General features: G+C 47.4%; 1 protein-coding gene across 5 annotated transcripts in view; it reads right to left on the reverse strand.

Moving 5' to 3' along the window:
- RYR1 (ryanodine receptor 1) overlaps nt 1–18,656 on the reverse strand; it is a 225,696-nt gene that overhangs the window by 66,484 nt on the left and 140,556 nt on the right. For 3 of the 5 annotated variants that reach the window (XM_083454660.1, XM_083454658.1, XM_083454657.1), the window contains exons 58-70: nt 17,466–17,581; nt 16,200–16,267; nt 13,176–13,297; nt 12,093–12,142; nt 11,749–11,809; nt 8,544–8,782; nt 7,355–7,436; nt 5,602–5,732; nt 3,893–4,207; nt 2,909–3,149; nt 2,715–2,802; nt 2,520–2,612; nt 1,285–1,299 (exon numbers count right to left, since the gene is read on the reverse strand). In XM_083454660.1, coding sequence (XP_083310786.1) covers nt 1,285–1,299; nt 2,520–2,612; nt 2,715–2,802; nt 2,909–3,149; nt 3,893–4,207; nt 5,602–5,732; nt 7,355–7,436; nt 8,544–8,782; nt 11,749–11,809; nt 12,093–12,142; nt 13,176–13,297; nt 16,200–16,267; nt 17,466–17,581 — 1,621 coding nt within the window. The remainder of the gene's footprint in view (nt 1–1,284; nt 1,300–2,519; nt 2,613–2,714; nt 2,803–2,908; nt 3,150–3,892; nt 4,208–5,601; nt 5,733–7,354; nt 7,437–8,543; nt 8,783–11,748; nt 11,810–12,092; nt 12,143–13,175; nt 13,298–16,199; nt 16,268–17,465; nt 17,582–18,656) is intronic. The other 2 variants (XM_083454661.1, XM_083454659.1) reach the window with 1 other exon arrangement.

Genomic DNA, 18,656 nt, shown 5'->3' on the forward strand with positions numbered 1-18,656 from the left:
CAGTGTAGACTGGGAGGACGGCTGGGAGTTGGGTAGTGTGTAAGAGATCCAGCAATGTGTGATTAGAGGCACAGAAGAGGCTGGGTGGAAGGGATCTAGGCAGTACCAGAAGAGAACGGTTTCCCAAACCTCGTGCCCTTCGGACGTTTTGGACTACAACTCCCATCAGCCCCAGAGCAGGGATGATGGGAGTTGCAGTCCAAAAGGCTGGGGAAGGCTGGTCTCAGGTGTATAAGGCAAAGACGGCCTAGTAAACAGGAGACAGATTTTGGAATCTCATTGATGAAGGCAGGCAGGGCTGGAGATGAGTGGGAGAAGGACTGAACTTGCATGAAATGGAGCGGCCGCCATCCCCAACCCCTGGAAAGGTAACGTGAACCAAGCACCCTTGTCTCTTTCCCCACCGTGCCTTTGCCCTCCTACATTCCGCTGTGCAAAAGAGCCTTTCTAACCTCTACACATAACCGCACACAGAGACACACAGCACCGTTGGCAGCCAAGACACATAATCTACCACGTGTGGCGTCACGGGCACCGCCTCCCTCCCACGTGGTGGCAGGGCAGCAGGCAGGGGCAAAGGATGTCACAACAACTGGATAATGGGATCCGGGATCCAGAAAGGAGGGGAGGGGAAGAGAGATGGCAAATAGGGGAAAGACCGGAGTACGTGGGTCCAGGTTAGGTATCTGCGCATGGCCCAATGCATGCTGGGAGAGGAAGAAAATGAGCAAATGGAGAGTTTTTTAAAGGAAGGGGCCACTTGAGGTCAGAGGCTTTAGGTCAGTCTGGCCAGGGAGACAAATGACGTAACTCCAGAAGCAGGGGTTTGTCGTCCCCCCGCCCTGAAATATGGCGTCTTGTCCAAGGGCGTGATGGGAGCTTGGTCCCGCCAACGGAGGGCACTTGGTGGCTCGTCAGTGCCAACCCATCGGATGCATGATGCGTTGCTGCCACAGCCACAGAAAGCCACTGCGTTCTTGCCATCCTCCATGCAGCCGCGAACCCTTCCCTCTCTCCCGGCACCCCTGTTTATATCGAGATCATGGCTGCCAACTTTCCCCTTTTCTTGAGAGGAATCCTATTCGGAATAAGGGGATTTCCCTTAAAAAAAAGGGAAACGTTGACAGCTATGATTGAGATGGTTCTCTCCCAGGAGGAGGGAGGGGAGGGTTACGGCAGATGCGCACTGCACCATGCTGTCTCCACAGGACACCCCCCCCAAAAAAACCCCGACGACAACAACAACAACAAAAGGGGTGGCGGAACGTCTGTTATTTCGCTAACCTGGCCTTCTCCAGACTAAACTCAACACAGGCGAGGGGAGAAGAGGGGGACAAGACAGAAGAGGAGAAAGAGAAGGTTAGACGGAGTGGCAAAGTCCCCTCCCTCTCACACAAACACCCGGCAAAGAATTCAGGGAAGGTGGAAGAAGGTCCAAAGCTGTCCACCGGCATCTTTCTTCTCCCCACTGCCCTGCCCAAACCGAGCAATCCGAAGAGCGAGAAAGCCGCTGCGTACAGGAAGAGGCCCAGGCCCAAGCTTTGGGCAGAATTTGGCTGTCATGGAATCTTCCCGCTCTTTTGTGTTTTTGTTTTCCAAAAGAAGAGAACCAGGTTTCTAGTCCTCCCTGTTCACAAGAGGAAGGAAAGCAAGCAGGCAGGTCTGCTGAGGGGTCCTTGAGCAGGACATCCGTATGGTTAAGTGGAGGGGCTCTCTGATGCCCCCCCCCATACCGTGATGCCCTTTGTCAACCTATGGTGTCCTCCCTCTCCACTTTACCCCAGCCTAACCCGCCCTCCTAGATCTCCAACACAAGAGCTGCTTCTTGGGCCCAGGCTTCCTGCATGCTGCAAAGAGGTAAGAACTGAATTGTGCAAGCGTGGGGTGGGCGAGGAAGCACACGACTGATGGAGCAGGATCTTAGGTGGCAGCCAAGTTTAAAGGGTGGGGTGGCAGGCCCTCTCAGAGGCAGCCTGTGGTGCAGCTGGAGATGGTGATGGTGATGGGATGCTTTTGGCTGAGGTGGGGGGGGTGGTCCACTTCAACATGCAGCAGGTACCCCACAAAGGAAAGGAAAAGACAGTTTTAATAATGTTCTTCAACTATTACCACCATTGCTTATTAAATTTGTATACTGCCCTTCATCCGAAGATCACAACATGAAAAATAATTTGCACAGGTCTTTTTTGTCCTAACAGATTACCCCAATAATCCACACAACAGCCATGAAAGGCAGGCAGGAGTGATTACTGGCATGTTAGGGGGAGGTGGGACCGGGACTGAGCAATAAGGGTTTGCCTAAGGGCATCTAATAATCTCATGGCTGTGTTGGGGACTTCCTGTTCCACAGGAAGTCAACCCTTGTCGACGGCACTAGGGCAGCCAATCAGGGACTTCCGCTCAAAACAGAACCCAGAGGTTGTCGCTTCAAAGGTTCATCTAGGCTCCCCTTTCGGGGGTGATAGACCCCCCACCCCTGGTGGCAAGCACCCCTCTTCCACACCCAGCCCTCCTCTCACCTTGGACATTTTGCTCTTGCTGTCGGCTGTCAGGAAGGACATGTTGTTGATTTCGTTCTGCACTACGAAGTTCTGCTCCTCCCGTTTGAAGTTCTGGGGCGTGGGAAGGAAGAACGGATGAGCCACATTTCGCTCTCACGCGTCTCCATCAGCACCCACGCAACCACCACCCCCTCTGCAGAAAAGGTGACTCACGTGTGACTTGGACCAGTAAATGAACACCTCCCCGACCATCCGGAAGAGCTCCTCAGCATCCGAGTTCGGTTCCGTCAACCAGTTGGCCCTGCAGATTAAAAAAGAACGGTCAGTAGATACCACCTTCCCACTTCCATAGCTAATGGGGCATATTCAGGGCACATTAAAAAACAACACACAACAATCCGAAGTACCTGCTGTTGTCAACGTAGCGGATGAGCAGGGGGTATAGGGCGTAGAGATCGCGGCAGAGCACAGAGAACTCGTCCCTGATGAGCAGTTCGGCGTCCTCCGACTCGGTCTTTGCCTCCAGCCGCAGCTGGTCCTCCTCGGCCACCACTTTCCCGGAGCGTTTCTTCAGCTTCTCCATGGTTGGAATGAAATGGGAGCGGAGCAGTTCCGGCTTGGCTTTGCTGACGATGGGCTGAGCGAAGACTACGTGGGGAAGAATTAAGAAGATGGGGCTTCGGATGAGAAAAAGTGCCTCAAATCCCACATAAATGGCCTCAGTCCAGTATATCTGAAGGAGCGTCTCCACCCCCATCGTTGTACCCAGACACTGAGGTCCAGCGCTAAGGGCCTTCTGGTGGTTCCCTCACTGCGAGAAGCCAAGTTATAGGGAACTAGGCAGAGGGCCTTCTTGGTAGTGGCACCCACCCTGTAGAAGACATCTGAAGGCAGCCCTGTTTAGGGAAGCTTTTAATGTTTGATGTATTACTGTATTTTAATATTTTTTTGGAAGCTGCCCAGAGTGGCTGGGGAAGCCCAGCCAGATGGGTGGGGTATAAATAATAAAATTATTATTATTATTATTATTATTATTATTATTATTATTATGCCCCGCAAGACGAAAAACTTGCAAGACGAAAAACTCGCTAGACAAAAGAGTTTTCCGTTTTTTGAGTCGTTCCGCAAGACGAATTTCCCTATGGGCTTGCTTCACAAGACGAAACGTCTTGCGAGTTCTTGCGAGTTTGTTTCCTTTTTCTTAAAGCCGTTAAGCCGTTAATAGCCACTAAGCCGTTAATAGCCGCTAAGCGCCGCTAAGCCGCTAATATCTGTGCTTCGCAAGACGAAAAAAACGCAAGACGAAGAGACTCGCGGAACAGATTAATTTCGTCTTGCGAGGCACCACTGTATTATTATTCACATCCTCTCTGTTCTCTGACCCTCCGTACCTGCCAACCGCTTCATCCAGGAAGCTTCGTCGATGCCCAGGTTGTTGACGATGATCTTCAGGATGTTGCCCAGCAAGGTGTTGAGTTGGTCGGAGGTCACATCCGTGCACCAGGGCCCCTGGGGGTTGGTTTCAGGGCCCCGCTCCCACCAGCGGGGCAAGTAGTTGCAGAGCATTGGCAGGGTGACCTCGATCACATGGGGCATCTCGGTGTAGCGGGCTCCTGACTCCGCCAGCCCGCTGATGTCCTTCATCAGCTTGTCCAGGACAGGGATGTCTGGGCACATCTCCTCCACGCGGTTTGGAAGGCCTAGGACTGGGGGTGCAAAGGGGAGGGCATGAAACCCCTGGATTGGGAACAGAGGAGGTGCAAAACGACCCACACCTTCAAGGAAAGCTTTTAATGTTTAACAGACTATTGTATTTTAATATTCTATTGGAAGCCTGCTCTGGTCAGACCTCACCTGGAGTACTGTGTCCAGTTCTGGGCACCACAGTTCAAGAAGGACACTGACAAACTGGAACGTGTCCAGAGGAGGGCAACCAAAATGGTCAAAGGCCTGGAAACGATGCCTTATGAGGAACGGCTAAGGGAGCTGGGCATGTTTAGCCTGGAGAAGAGGAGGTTAAGGGGTGATATGATAGCCATGTTCAAATATATAAAAGGATGTCACATAGAGGAGGGAGGAAGGTTGTTTTCTGCTGCTCCAGAGAAGCGGACACGGAGCAATGGATCCAAACTACAAGAAAGAAGATTCCACCTAAACATTAGGAAGAACTTCCTGACAGTAAGTTTGCTGCCAAGGAGTGTGGTGGAGTCTCCTTCTTTGGAGGTCTTTAAGCAGAGGCTTGACAACCATATGTCAGGAGTGCTCTGATGGTGTTTCCTGCTTGGCAGGGGGTTGGACTCGATGGCCCTTGTGGTCTATTCCAACTCTATGATTCTATGATTCTATGATTCTAAGCCGCCCAGAGTGGCTGGGCAAACCGAAATGATATACAACGAATTGAAGAAAATGTTCCATTTAACATTTGTTTAAAAACCTGAAGCATTTTTGTTGGGGATTGTAGGGAAAGACCTGCCAAAAAAGTTGAAAAACATCTTCATGTATGCGACAACGGCCGCGAGAGTTCTGGTAGCACAAGGATGGAAGACTGAAGAAACCCCAACTAAAGAATCATGGCAAGAAAAAATGATGGACTACGCAGAACTGGCAAAACTGACATATAAACTATGGGACAAGGATAACTGTGACTTTAAGGATGAATGGGAACCCTTTACAAAGTATTTGAAGACGCAACAAAGCGAACTGGACTCCTCGGCTGGTTTTGAATAAACATTCACAAACTTTTTATTGATGATAATCAGCTAAATAGTTTGAGGATTTATACAACTGTGTAACATGCAGAAAGCAGCATTTTTAGAGAAATCAAAGACTGGAACTGAGGGAAGTCGGGGGGTGGGGGTGGGTGGGTATTGTGGGGGGAAGGAGGGGAGGGAGGAAAAATGGAGGGGGGGAATAAGGATGATATGTTTCTGGATGTTTTGTTTTAATTTTGAATAAAAGTTATTTAAAACAAAAACAAAAACTGAGTGGCTGGGGAAACCCAGCCAGATGGGCAGGATATAAATAAATTATTATTATTATTATTATTATTATTATTATTATTATTATTATTATTGAAAGGCAGGTGGAAAGAGGCACTCACTTGCTCGCTCCCGGGGTGATTTGGTAGTGTAAACAGAGAAGGGGTTGTACTCATTGAGATGAGGCTCCAGGAAGGCCACGGGCATTGCTGCTGCCAGCCGTGCCAAGCATTCACCAAGTTGCGGACGCTGCCTGCAGAGTTGGAGGAGACAGACAAGGAGAAGTGAGAGGCACTGAAAGCGAAAGGTGCTCTGCCTAACAATTTAACTTGGAAGGTACTGGTTCAATAAAGCTCAAAAGGAAGGTTTGGACAATTAATGACTGGGAGTTGCTGCGCCATTAAACTTCAGATAACAGACTCGGACAACATCCCAGATTGGAATGGAGTCAGAGGAAGTTGCGCTGATAAAAAGACAGTTGGAAAAATATGTACTAATAAAGCTGTATTCGAGAATCGTGGACTCAGGGACAGAGAATTATAAAGCGTCAAAATCGAGATAGGGAAAATATGGAAACAACGAGTAGAGGCAGCACTGAGATGCGGAGATACCGTATTTTTCGCTCTATAGGATGCACTTTCCCCCCTCCAAAAATTAAGGGGAAATGTGTGTGCGTCCTATGGAGCGAATGCAGGCTCCTTGGCTTCAGCGATAGCAACACAAAGCCTCCGAAGCGCAGAGGGAGCGCTCCCTCCAAGCTCCCGAGGCTTCGCGCTGCTCTCCAGGCTTCAGGGATAGCCGCCTGAAGCCTCCGAAACACACCGGGAGGTCCCGCTGCGCTCTGGAGGCTTCGGGTTCCTTTTGCTGAATCCGGGAGAGCAAGACTCTCCTGGCTTCAGCAGAGAGGGAGAGCTGCGCAGCGCCCCTTCTGCAAAGCGGGAGGAGAAATGGAAGGGGCTCCGTTTCTCCTGCCGCTTCGCTGAAGGGGCACTGAGCAGAGAGGGGGAGAATTTTTTTTCTTGTTCTCCCCCTCTAAAACAAGGTGAGTCCTACAGAGCGAAAAATATGGTAAGCTTCAGAGATCCAGACCCCGGGGAGCTCCGAAAAACTTAATAATTATAATTTGGACTATAATTTGGTCTTTTTTATTTTAGTTTTTATTTATGATTGGATATATTAATTGGATGTTTTTTATTGGAAAATCAATAAAAAGGATTTTTAAAAAGATAGAAAAGAAAGTGTCAGGGAACTGCCATCGGAGCGGGAGGTGGAGAGGAGGCTCCAGGACGATGGTGGAGAGGGTCCAAGTAGGAGGAGAGGTAGCCCATCCGCTGGGGAAGGAAATCAGCGTGACACCAGTGGAGAAGGGGGAAAGATGGAGGAATCGGAGAGGTGGCTCCAGGACTCTTCGCCGGAGACCAGCGGAGAGGGCACGAGTACTCTGCTGCCCACACCCACTTTGTGCAGAAGACTTCCGTGCAGGCAAAGTAGGAGGAGACTGGGCGTCAAACAGCTTTTATGCTGGAAGAGGTTTAAGAAACGCCCACTGATGGATTCTGCCAGCGACTGAGGCAGCCACGGAACTTGAGGCTGTCCAGACAGAGAGGGTTCAACCAGGCAACCTAGCCAGGAGTAACGGCAACTTACGCACGAGCAACCCCTAGAACCATTACAGAAAGCAAACGGTGCTCTTTGTTTCCATTGCAAAGCCCTGCTCATCCCACAATGGGTGATTTGGGTTCCAAATTATGTCCCCCACCCTGATTGTGTGAACTTCAGTGTGGGCTCCACCTCCTCTGGGCATAAGTAGCGCCTCCCCCTCCCCCTGTTGCGCACAGACCCCTTGCTCCAAGATTCTCGTGACAATGCACTCACCTCTCCACATAAGGGTTTTTGGTAGTGCCCAAGGAGTAGATGCTGCATAGGGTTCGGTAGCAGGACACCTGCACGTCATCCACTGCGGGGACACACAGAAAAATGGGTGTTGGTTTCAGGACCAGATACATACGGCTTCTCCTTATTACAGTTCTCTGTTGTCAGAGATACGAACCTCCTGTTTCCCCAACGACATCGTCTGGGATATATACTTGGGTTCGGCCAAGACCACCAGGCCCCTCACTACCACCTCTGCTACTACACCCTAAAAAAACTGGGCAGAGGGAAGTCTATGTTTTTATGTGTTTTTTGGTGTGTTCTTTTTTTTTCTTTTATTTTGTGTAATTTGTTATTTTTCTTTTTTTGCTTGTGATATTGTTTGGTTTCTGTTACTGCAATTCAATAAAGTGTTTATTTTTTAAAAAAAACAAAAAACTAACCTCCATTTACACTAGCGATGGCCAAACCTGTCCTTTTCAATTTCTCAGTTTTCGATGAAGAACATTTCCACAACAGTTTGCTGGTTTCTCCTAATATATGTTTTCTGTGCTGTTCGGCTTCGTGTATTCTTCCCCACTAATAAAATGCTTCTTTGTTTGTATGTTATTTTTACCGATACATGGATCTTTGTGCGTGCTTTCCCCTCACGCGCACGATAATTGGTTGGGAAGCCGCTTCACAAAATTCGAAGCAGTGCAAATTTCAAAGGATAGCCACGTTTCGGTTTCGTGTACAGTGGTACCTCGGGTTAAGTACTTAATTCATTCTGGAGGTCCGTTCTTAACCTGAAGCACCACTTTAGCTAATGGGGCCTCTGGCTGCTTCTGCGCAGCCGGAGCACGATTTCTGTTCTCATCCTGAAGCAAAGTTCTTAACCTGAAGCACTATTTCTGGTTAGCGGAGTCTGTGACCTGAAGCATATGTAACCTGAAGCGTATGTAACCCGAGGTACAACTGTATTGTTTTGAGGAGCGCAAAACAGCTAGGTTTCCATTAAAATGCAGAGCGGATCAAATTTCTTCCTCACCCCTAATTCACCATCCTTGCCCTGGTGCGATCAGTGTAGCCTACGCAGCTCATTCAAGGCCTGGTTGCATTGCTAACAGCAGCCAACCTATTCAGGCCTATCCATGACTCAAAGTCCACCTCCACCCACTCATCCCCCCTGCTGCCTCCAACGTTTGCTCACAGATGACGTCATCCCCAAACTGGTGCTGGGCAATGTGCTCGAAGATGGAGGTCAGCACCGGCAGCAGGACTACGGTGGTGTAGGTGATGTTCTGGCCCACGCCCTTGACCTGGGTGCGGGACTGAGACACTTTGCCCAGCTTGAGGTTCTCCACCATCTTCTCAATGTCGTCCGAGGCCCCTTCAAAGAAAGAGCGCAGGCCGGCCTTCACAATCTCAGGCCCCGATTTCATCACTGTCCTGCAGGGAGGAGGTGCCAGGATCAGATTTGCACAGGGTTACGAGCAAGAAGGCCCTACATACCGCCTCATTAGAGGGGCAACATTTAATTGGGTTTATTATTCAATAAGGTAAAAGGTAAAGAGACCCCTGACCATTAGGTCCAGTCGTGGCCGACTCTGGGGTTGCGGCGCTCATCTCGCTTTACTGGCCGGCGTACAGCTTCCGGGTCGTGGCCAGCATGACTAAGCCGCTTCTGGCGAACCAGAGCAGCGCACGGAAACGCCGTTTACCTTCCCGCCGGAGCGGTACCTATTTATCTACTTGCACTTTGACGTGCTTTCGAACTGCTAGGTTGGCAGGAGCAGGGACTGAGCAACGGGAGCTCACCCTGTTGCGGGGTTCGAACCGCCAACCTTCTGATCGGCAAGTCCTAGGCTTTGTGGTTTAACCCACAGCGCCACCCACGTCCCACTTATTATCCAATAATAATACGATAAATAAATGACAAAACAAAAAAACCCACACAAATGTGTCCCCAACTGTAACCAGGCAGTGTAGTAAACACTCCCAGACAATCGCAGGAAGAAGCACTTGAACTTACCGGCACACAAAAATGTGTAGTTAGATTGTATGTTAAAAGAATCATTTGCCCCTCCACCCAGTACGTCCTCCCAGAGATGGCCATATTCACTGGGTGGCCTGCATCTTAGAATCATAGAATCACAAAATCATAGAGTTGGAAGAGACCACAAGGGCCATCGAGTCCAACCCCCTGCCAAGCAGGAAACACCACCAGAGCACTCCTGACATATGGTTGTCAAGCCTCTGCTTAAAGACCTCCAAAGAAGGAGACTCCACCACACTCCTTGGCAGCAAATTCCACTGTCAAACAGCTCTTACTGTCAGGAAGTTCTTCCTAATGTTTAGGTGGAATCTTCTTTCTTGTAGTTTGGATCCATTGCTCCGTGTCCGCTTCTCTGGAGCAGCAGAAAACAACCTTTCTCCCTCCTTTTATATATTTGAACATGGCTATCATATCACCCCTTAACCTCCTCTTCTCCAGGCTAAACATGCCCAGCTCCCTTAGCCGTTCCTCATAAGGCATCGTTTCCAGGCCTTTGACCATTTTGGTTGCCCTCCTCTGGACACGTTCCAGTTTGTCAGTGTCCTTCTTGAACTGTGGTGCCCAGAACTGGACACAGTACTCCAGGTGAGGTCTGACCAGAGCAGAATACAGTGGCACTATTACTTCCCTTGATCTAGATGCTATACTCCTATTGATGCAGCCCAGAATTGCATTGGCTTTTTTAGCTGCCGCGTCACACTGTTGGCTCATGTCAAGTTTGTGGTCAACCAAGACTCCTAGATCCTTTTCACATGTACTGCTCTCAAGCCATTATGGTTTATCCTGCCTTCCCTCCCAAGGAAGCCCAGGGCAGCAAACACATCCATCACAAGCATTTTTTGAAAGCATTCTAAAAAAAACCCCACTCAAAACTTTCTAAAAGCAGGTATAGTTAAAAACATCTAAAGCAGCTGCAGTTTAAAAAAAATCTTTTTTTATATATAAAAAATCTTTTTGATTCTGTTCCTATGTTACATAAGAAACATAACCAATCAAACATTTAACAGGAGAGGAAAGAATATCACAAAATCTAGACCGTAAACAACTGATCGTAATTGGAAACAAAAATAACAAGAGGCATCTATGTGCAAACTCTGCAGAAAACATTTTTGGTGAATGGAGGTACACAGTATTTAAATTCATTCATTCACACAAAACAGAGAGGGGAGGCAATCTTCTGTGAGCCATGCATCTTTATAGGTCTTCTCCGCAGGTGTGCACATGTGAGGGATTATTTGGGATTATTACTCACCTGGTTTATATAATGAAGCAAGAGAAAGGTTTTTAGCACCTATAATGACAAGGTCCCCTGGCCAGAACCCCTCTGACATGATTTTATATCTCATCGCAGACACAGGTAAGTATGTGACTTGCCGTGTAGCACTCTTTGCAACTGCCGCTAGGAACATTAGAGCAAATTACCGTATTTTTTGCTCTATAAGACTCACTTTTTCCCTCCCAAAAAGTAATGGGAAGTGCGTGTGCGTCTTATGGAGCAAATACAGGCTGCGCAGCTATCCCAGAAGCCAGAACAGCAAGAGTTCTGCGCTGTTCTGGCTTCTGAGATTCAGAATATTATTTTTTCTTGTTTTCCTCCTCCAAAAACTAGGTGTGTCTTATGGACTGGTGCGTCTTATAGAGCGAAAAATACGGTATATAGCCAAGGTAGCCACCAACTGTAAAGGAGATGAATTTATTTGACCCTATCTACATCAAGCTATATTCTATCTTTATCACCAAACTCCGAATATAATTGCACATTGTATTAATTAACATTATTTCTTAATATATTAGTGGCCATGTGATAATTTTAGCTTATAAATTTTATTGTTTAATGTCTTAACTTGTATTTAGGTACTTTTATAGCTCTGTTTAGAGTAGGTAATGTCTTGATAATATCAGTGGCGTAGCGTGGGGGGTGCAGGGGGGGCTGGCTGCACCGGGCGCAACATCTGGGGGGGCGCGCTCGCACTCGCAGCTCTCTGCCCCTACCTGGCTCACTCTCTCTCTCTCACTGCAGTGCTGGCTGTGCAAATCCGATCCGAGCCACCGTGTCGCCGCCCACTGTGGAGGGGAGGGTGCCAGGCGTGCGGTGCGGTGCGGAGAGAGAGTGAGGGACTATCTGGGGGAGGGACAGTGCAGCGGGGGGCGCAAATTGCTTGCCTTGCCCCGGGTTAGGGGGCGCAAATTACTTGCCTTGCCCCGGGTGCTGACAACCCACGCAACGCCACTGGATAATATAAATGTTTTAAGTTTTTTGTATCAATCCAGTATATTTTCTTTTAATTGTTGAATGATTCTGTGTACATTGCAGCAGCCTTTGGCTATGTGCAATAAAACTGACTGACCGACTACTCACCTGGCATCCAAAGAGCGGGCAAGGATGTGCAGGCAGTTAACCACAGCAGCGGCGTCCGTCCCTGGATGGAGACAGAAGACCCAGATTTAGGGCCTGGGTTCAGGAAAATGGACTAGATGCACAGGTAAGAGCAACACAGGTGGTGGGAGACACAGAAGGGCAGCAGCTTTGTTCATGGCTAAGGTAGCGCAGGGTGAGGGAAGTCAGGGTGCAGGAGGGAGAGCAGACTCGTGGGTGCAAAAATACCCCCACTGAGCCGACAAGAGGGAGGAGAAATGAAGAGCAGAGGAGGCTGAGACCGCCTGCCCACCCCAGGACAGGAGCAGAGGAAGAATGCAGCTTACCGAAGAGAGAGACCCGGTGCCTGACTAGCGCTGCCAGTTTGCAGAAAAGGCTGAAGGGCGGAAAAGAGAGAGGTAGGAGGAGAGAATGAAAGAGATTGTTGGAAAGAAGAGCGCACATCGATGGGGAAGAGGGGAGGGCGGGCGGGGCCTCGGAGCCTCGGTGAGGCAGCTTGGAGAGGACGGTGTAAATGCCTCTACCACAAAACCCATATGCCTGGCCAGAAAAAGAATGCAAGAGGCAGAATTCAGAGCTCCGAGTTGCTTCACACGCAGCCTTTCCCCCCAAAACAGGTGTTCCCAAGTCTCAATAAAAAAATATTACACACATGTGCACAAAGACACGTGGCCTGAAATTAATTTTGGGAGGGAAGGGCTTAGGAGTTTTCAAACAGAAACATTTTATTTGCAAAAAAATGTGACTTTATATCCTCTCTGCTTGATGGTTCCTCTCCCTTTCCCTCAACAAAATTCCCAGTCATGGATGCCGTTGGATCCAGGCTGTTAAGAGGGTTAATGGGTAAATACAACATTCAAATTTAGAAATTCTATTTGTAAATTATTATTGCCTTATAGTTAATACACAAGGCTTCCTCTATCCTTAAAACAACAACAAAACCTCCAAAGTTTTATATTTCAAAGCTGAAATATGCAAATATGTGTAATTTAAAAAGGAGTCCAATTCGGGCAAACTTTGCATTTGCGAAAAGTTTCACCTCAGCTCTAACAAGAGCCATTTTTCACACATTACTGGCTAGCAAACCTTGGTTTGAACGTCTTCTCACAGTGAACCACTGCCTATCTGTATAACAAGCATATATTTGCAAACACAAGTTTGCCTACACTTTACACTTTACAACCAACTTGAAGGTGTAACCCAGGCTTCCTCAACCTCGGCCCTCCAGATGTTTTGAGACTACAACCCCCATCATCCCTGACCACTGGTCCTGCTAGCTAGGGATCATGGGAGTTGTAGGCCCAAAACATCTGGAAGGCCGAGGTTGAGGAAGCCTGGTGTAACCCTTTGTGCACACTCGCACACACAGACAAGCATCCAGTTCTTTCTGGTGTTTCCTAGGTACTCACCTGGTTATCATCTCCTTCTCCTTGTTGGAGGCATGGCCCCCGCTGCCTAGGACTTTGGCCGGTGTGGACAAGAAGTAGAGGCAGTGATTGGTGAAGTACTGGTTGATGAGGGGCAGCAGGATCTGAAAGGGGACCATAAATATTAAATAAGATGACGTGCAGGTTTGTGATGCATTTTGGGCTGGGTTTAAACTCAAGAAGGTCTGCTAGGACAAAGAGGCAGTCACCTCTCTCCTCCCCACTGATCTGGGGTGGTGGTGGCTGGAATTACCTCCAGAACTGGAAGACTGGAAGAAATTTAAAGACTATTTAAAGAAATATTATAAGGTTAATGAATGTTAGAATGACATCGGATTGAGGTTAAAAGGTTATTAGCAATAATGTGGTGAAAGAGCATGAAAAATTTTGAAGGTTAAAAGGTGTAAAACTAGAGGTTCAACATATTAAGATGTTAAGAAAAGATTAAGATACATTAAGATATTAAGATAAAATCTAAGTTAAGACAGAGGGAAGGGATTTGCTGACTAAATATTTGAACTGGAATACAGTGAGGGGAGGTGTGGGGAAGTCTGGGAAATAAGTAACTGTAAGGAATATTATGAAAATGGAATTTTTCTTTATTTGTTTTTTCTTTGTTGTTGTTTCTGTTTTTTCTGTATTTTTGTATTTTTCTATTTTTCTCTCTCTATTATTTGTCTTTGTTTTTCTATGTAAAAACCCTAATAAAAAATATTATTGAAAAAAAATGGAATTACCTCCAGAACAGCACAGGGCAGAGGGAGAGAGGGGAATCGTTCCATTGGGCAAGCAGAAACCCTTCTGCTAATGAAACCAGCTCCTTAGCATTACGTCGGATTCATCCCCATGTACAGTGGTACCTCGGGTTAAGTAATTAATTCGTTCCGGAGGTCCGTTCTTATTATTATTATTATTATTATTATTATTATTATTATTATTCAAAGTTATAACAAAACATATTTTCCAAAAACATATTCCCCCCCATTTTTCCTCCCCCCTCCCCCCCCACAGAACCCATCCCCCCACCCCACCCCGACTTCCCTCAGTTCCAATCTTTGGTTTCTCCAATAATGCTATTTTCTGCATGTTACGCAGTTGTATAGATCCTCAAACTGTTTAGCTGATTATTATCAGTAAAAAAATTGTGAATGTTTATTCAAAAGGAGTCCAGTTCGCTTTGTTGCGTCTTCAAATATTTTGTGAAAGCTTCCCATTCATCCTTAAAGTCACAGTTATCCTTGTCCCGTAGCTTATATGTCAATACCAGAGGTCCGTTCTTAACCTGAAACTGTTCTTAACCTGAGGCACCACTTTAGCTAATGGGACCTCCTGCTGCCGCTGTGCCACCGGAGCACGATTTCTGTTCTCATCCTGAAGCAAAGTTCTTAACCCGAGGTACTATTTCTGGGTTTGCGGAGTCTGTAACCTGAAGCGTATGTAACCTGAAGCGTCTGTAACCCAAGGTACCACTGTACTTGCTTTACAAAGGTCATTTCGTTGTTGGTTTTTATGCCACTCACTGCCACCATATGAAGAGGGAAACGTCAAAAACGACGCAGTGAATAAATGTGATTATTTATGTGATGTTTGCAGGTTTAAATTGAAACAATAGTGGACGGGATTTGTATTCGCTTTTGTGCTTTCCGTTCCTGACCTCTGGCGTGTGGGATGTAAAAACGTATTGCAGCCAAATATAACATTCCTGCAATGCACATGGCTGGGGAATGCTTTGTATCACTCAGGAGAAAACTTGCTAGTTCCTCCTGAGCTGGGACAGACTTCCTTTGCATGTGACTGAATGTGGGGGTGGCCTGTTCTTGGACAGAGGAGCACACGGCCTCCATGTTCTGCTCTTCTTGTTCTCCATTTTGTGTTCCTAAGAGTTAGGAGAAGTGACTGCTGAGTCGCAGTCACTTGAGACTATTTCCCTTAGGGGATAATTCACATAGTTACCGTATTTTTTGCTCTATAAGACTCTCTTTTTCCCTCCTAAAAAGTAAGGGGAAATGTGTGTGCGTCTTATGGAGTGAATGCAGGCTGCGCAGCTATCCCAGAAGCCAGAACAGCAAGAGGGATCACTGCTTTCACTGCGCAGCGATCCCTCTTGCTGTTCTGGCTTCTGAGATTCAGAATTATTTTTTTCTTGTTTTCCTCCTCCAAAAACTAGGTGCGTCTTATGGTCTGGTGCGTCTTATAGAGCGAAAAATACGGTATATGTTGTTCTGTAAATTAAGTCTGCCCTCAGGGATCTTATTGTGAACTGGATGATTGTAAGTAAACTAGCTTTATGCTAACTTTAATCAGCTGGTCGTGTCTATTCTTTTAGGAGGGATATAAAAAGGGATCGTACCAAGAATAAGAATCCTAAATAGTGAGGCTCAGACGAGCCTGCAACTAGCTAAACGCTGTGTAATTTAAGAGGGGGGTTGTTTAACAACTCTGCTAAGTTATAGAACTTGCTGATGCAAGTTAGGAAGGATATCATAAAATAATACATCCTCTCCTGCCTCCCTAAACTTCCCCACAAAGGTTCTAGTTACAGGTAGGTAGCCATGTTGGTCTGCCGTAGTCGAAACAAAATAAAAAAAATCCTTCCAGTAGCACCTTAGAGACCAACCAAGTTTGTTATTGGTATGAGCTTTCGTGTGCATGCTCACTTCTTGGTCTCTAAGGTGCTGCTGGAAGGAATTTTTAAAATGTTATCCTCACAAAGGGTTATGGGCCCAGAACGCTTCCGCTGCGTAATTTAAAAGGGGGGTTGTTTAACAACTCTGCTAAGTTATAGAACTTGCTGACACAAGTTAGGAAGGATATCATACTATAATATATCCTCTCCTGCTTCCCTAAACATCCACACATGGCAAACGTGCAAATCACAAAAATTTCTGCTCCTGTTTAGTTCCGATGGAATTCACCAACATCGCTAAGTACAGCTGATGCTCTGCTTAGGGAGGGAAAACCTCCCCAGTCCCCAAGGGAAAGAGGAAGAGAGAAAGGTCAACTTACCTTGGCAAAGAACTTGATCTCTTGTTCATGAGGGGATTTCTCCACCCGGCCACTGCTTACCACCGCGTCTGAAGCAGGAAGAATCCCAGTGAGTTCCACCAAGGTGTGAGAAGCGGGAGGGATAAGGCACACTCACATGCAACAAATACACACCCGTGTCCCTAACAATTGAGAAAAGGAGCTGGCTTCCCGACAGCTGACTTACTGAGCATTCGTCCTGCCTGGTTAGCACAAAGTTCGCAGGGTGGTTTGAGTTATTTATTTATTGAGTATTAATCCCGATACCTTTGCAGCAGGGTTAGGTGACATTGTGTCAAGCCAATGTTACCCCAGTGCACCAAAAAAAATCCTGCTCTGGGGGTGAGAGAGTGAGTTTGCTGGGCAAGGGCAACAGGTCAGCCCGAATTTGGTGGTATGGTGCTGAATCCCAGCCAAAAACAAGGACTGGTTGGAAGCATTCCAAAACGGTTTGGTCTTTGGCCCAGGGATCAGTAAGGGCTCATCCAGACTTCATTCTGTGCCATGTTTCTAAGCGCGGGTCCAAACGCTTTTTACTGCTCTTTACTGCTGAGTCGGAGCAAATGGCAATCCGTAGAAGACCTGATTTGCCATTTGTTGCAATTGAGCATTAGAGAGTGTTGTTTCTTTCCTGGGGAAAGCAGGGGAAGCACTTTGACATAGACCTTTGCCTAGAAAGCACAGTGAAGATGAGGCCAAAGCTTCAAAACAGACGCAAAGCCGACTCACTTCCCAACCGCATTTGACAAAGTGAATCCAGATGTCCTTACTCCTATACACTAACATGCTTTAACCGCTGTCCCCTTATCATAGAATCATAGAATCATAGAGTTGGAAGAGACCAGAAGGGCCATCGAGTCCAACCCCCTGCCAAGCAGGAAACACCATCAGAGCACTCCTGACATATGGTTGTCAAGCCTCTGCTTAAAGACCTCCAAAGAAGGAGACTCCACCACACTCCTTGGCAGCAAATTCCACTGTCGAACAGCTCTTACTTCAGGAAGTTCTTCCTAATGTTTAGGTGGAATCTTCCCAGAACTGAGAACAGAATCCTGGAGTTCTGGCTCAACTGCTACACTAGTCTGCATTCCCATCCTAAGTGAGTTGAAACGGCTCATTCTAAAGCTCCCTTCTTCCCCACCCACAGGGTCCCTGGAGATCTGGAGCGCTACAGGGGTCAGTGTGTAGCTCCTCACAGGTTCCGGAGGAAGCTACTAGGGTGGGGGGACATATTCACAGCTCCTTTACCCAGGTGGGCCACAAACTCCTGAGAGATGTCCATCCACTTCAGCAGCTGCTGCAGGAACCCATAGGCAAACCGCTTCTCAATGGACGATGTGTCCAGCTCCATGTCCTTCAACCCCCTGCGAGAGATAAACAGAAGGCGGAGATAGTGAGACAGGTTTTTGCTGGTACTCTTGAGCAGCCTCTCTCCAACTTGGGTCCCCAGATGTTAGAATCATAGAATCATAGAGTTGGAAGAGACCACAAGGGCCATCGAGTCCAACCCCCTGCCAAGCAGGAAACACCATCAGAGCACTCCTGACATATGGTTGTCAAGCCTCTGCTTAAAGCCTCTGGACTACTACCCCCATCGTCCCCGACTGCTGGCCCTTCTCACGACAGATGATAGGAGTTGTAGCACAACAACATCCGGGGACCCCAGAGAAGCCAGGTTTTCAAAAGACACAAAGCAGAATGTGCTTATGTGTGCATGCGTGCATATATTTCTGTTTCCTTTTTTAAAAATGTTGGCGCTATTAAAGTATGTTCCATCACTATTTTCTTAATGGATATTTTGGACCATTTTATGTAAACTACTTAAGGGATTTAAAAAATAATAATTACAAAGCAGCATATAGGTACAGGTAAAGGGACCCTGACCATTAGGTCCAGTCGTGGCCGACTCTGGGGTTGCGGCGCTCATCTCGCTTTACTGGCCGAGGGAGCCGGTGTACAGCTTCCGGGTCATGTGGCCAGCATGACTAAGCCGCTTCTGGCGAACCAGAGCAGCGCACGGAAATGCCGTTTACCTTCCTGCCGGAGTGGTACCTATTTATCTACTTGCACTTTGACGTGCTTTTGAACTGCTAGGTGGGCAGGAGCAGGGACCGAGCAACGGGAGCTCACCCCGTCGCGGGGATTTGAACCACCGATCTTCTGATCGGCAAGTCCTAGGCTCTGTGGTTTAACCCACAGCACCACCCACGTCCCTCCTAACGCAGCATATAAAGCTTATAAAGCAGCATATAAATTTTGCTAAATAAAATAAATAAAGCAGATAATTACCAGGGGTGCTGTGGAATCCTTCCCAACCCTCCTCCCCTATAATGAGTTGCAAAAAGGGAGTGTCTGCGGTGAAATCCTAAATGGGTTAAACTGGCTTTATTATTACTGTTATATAATAATTTCAACCAGATCATACATTAGTAAGTTGTT

This window comes from Podarcis tiliguerta (genome assembly GCF_965153285.1).
Source record: "Podarcis tiliguerta genome assembly, chromosome: 8".
Classification (NCBI taxonomy): Eukaryota; Metazoa; Chordata; class Lepidosauria; order Squamata; family Lacertidae; genus Podarcis; species Podarcis tiliguerta.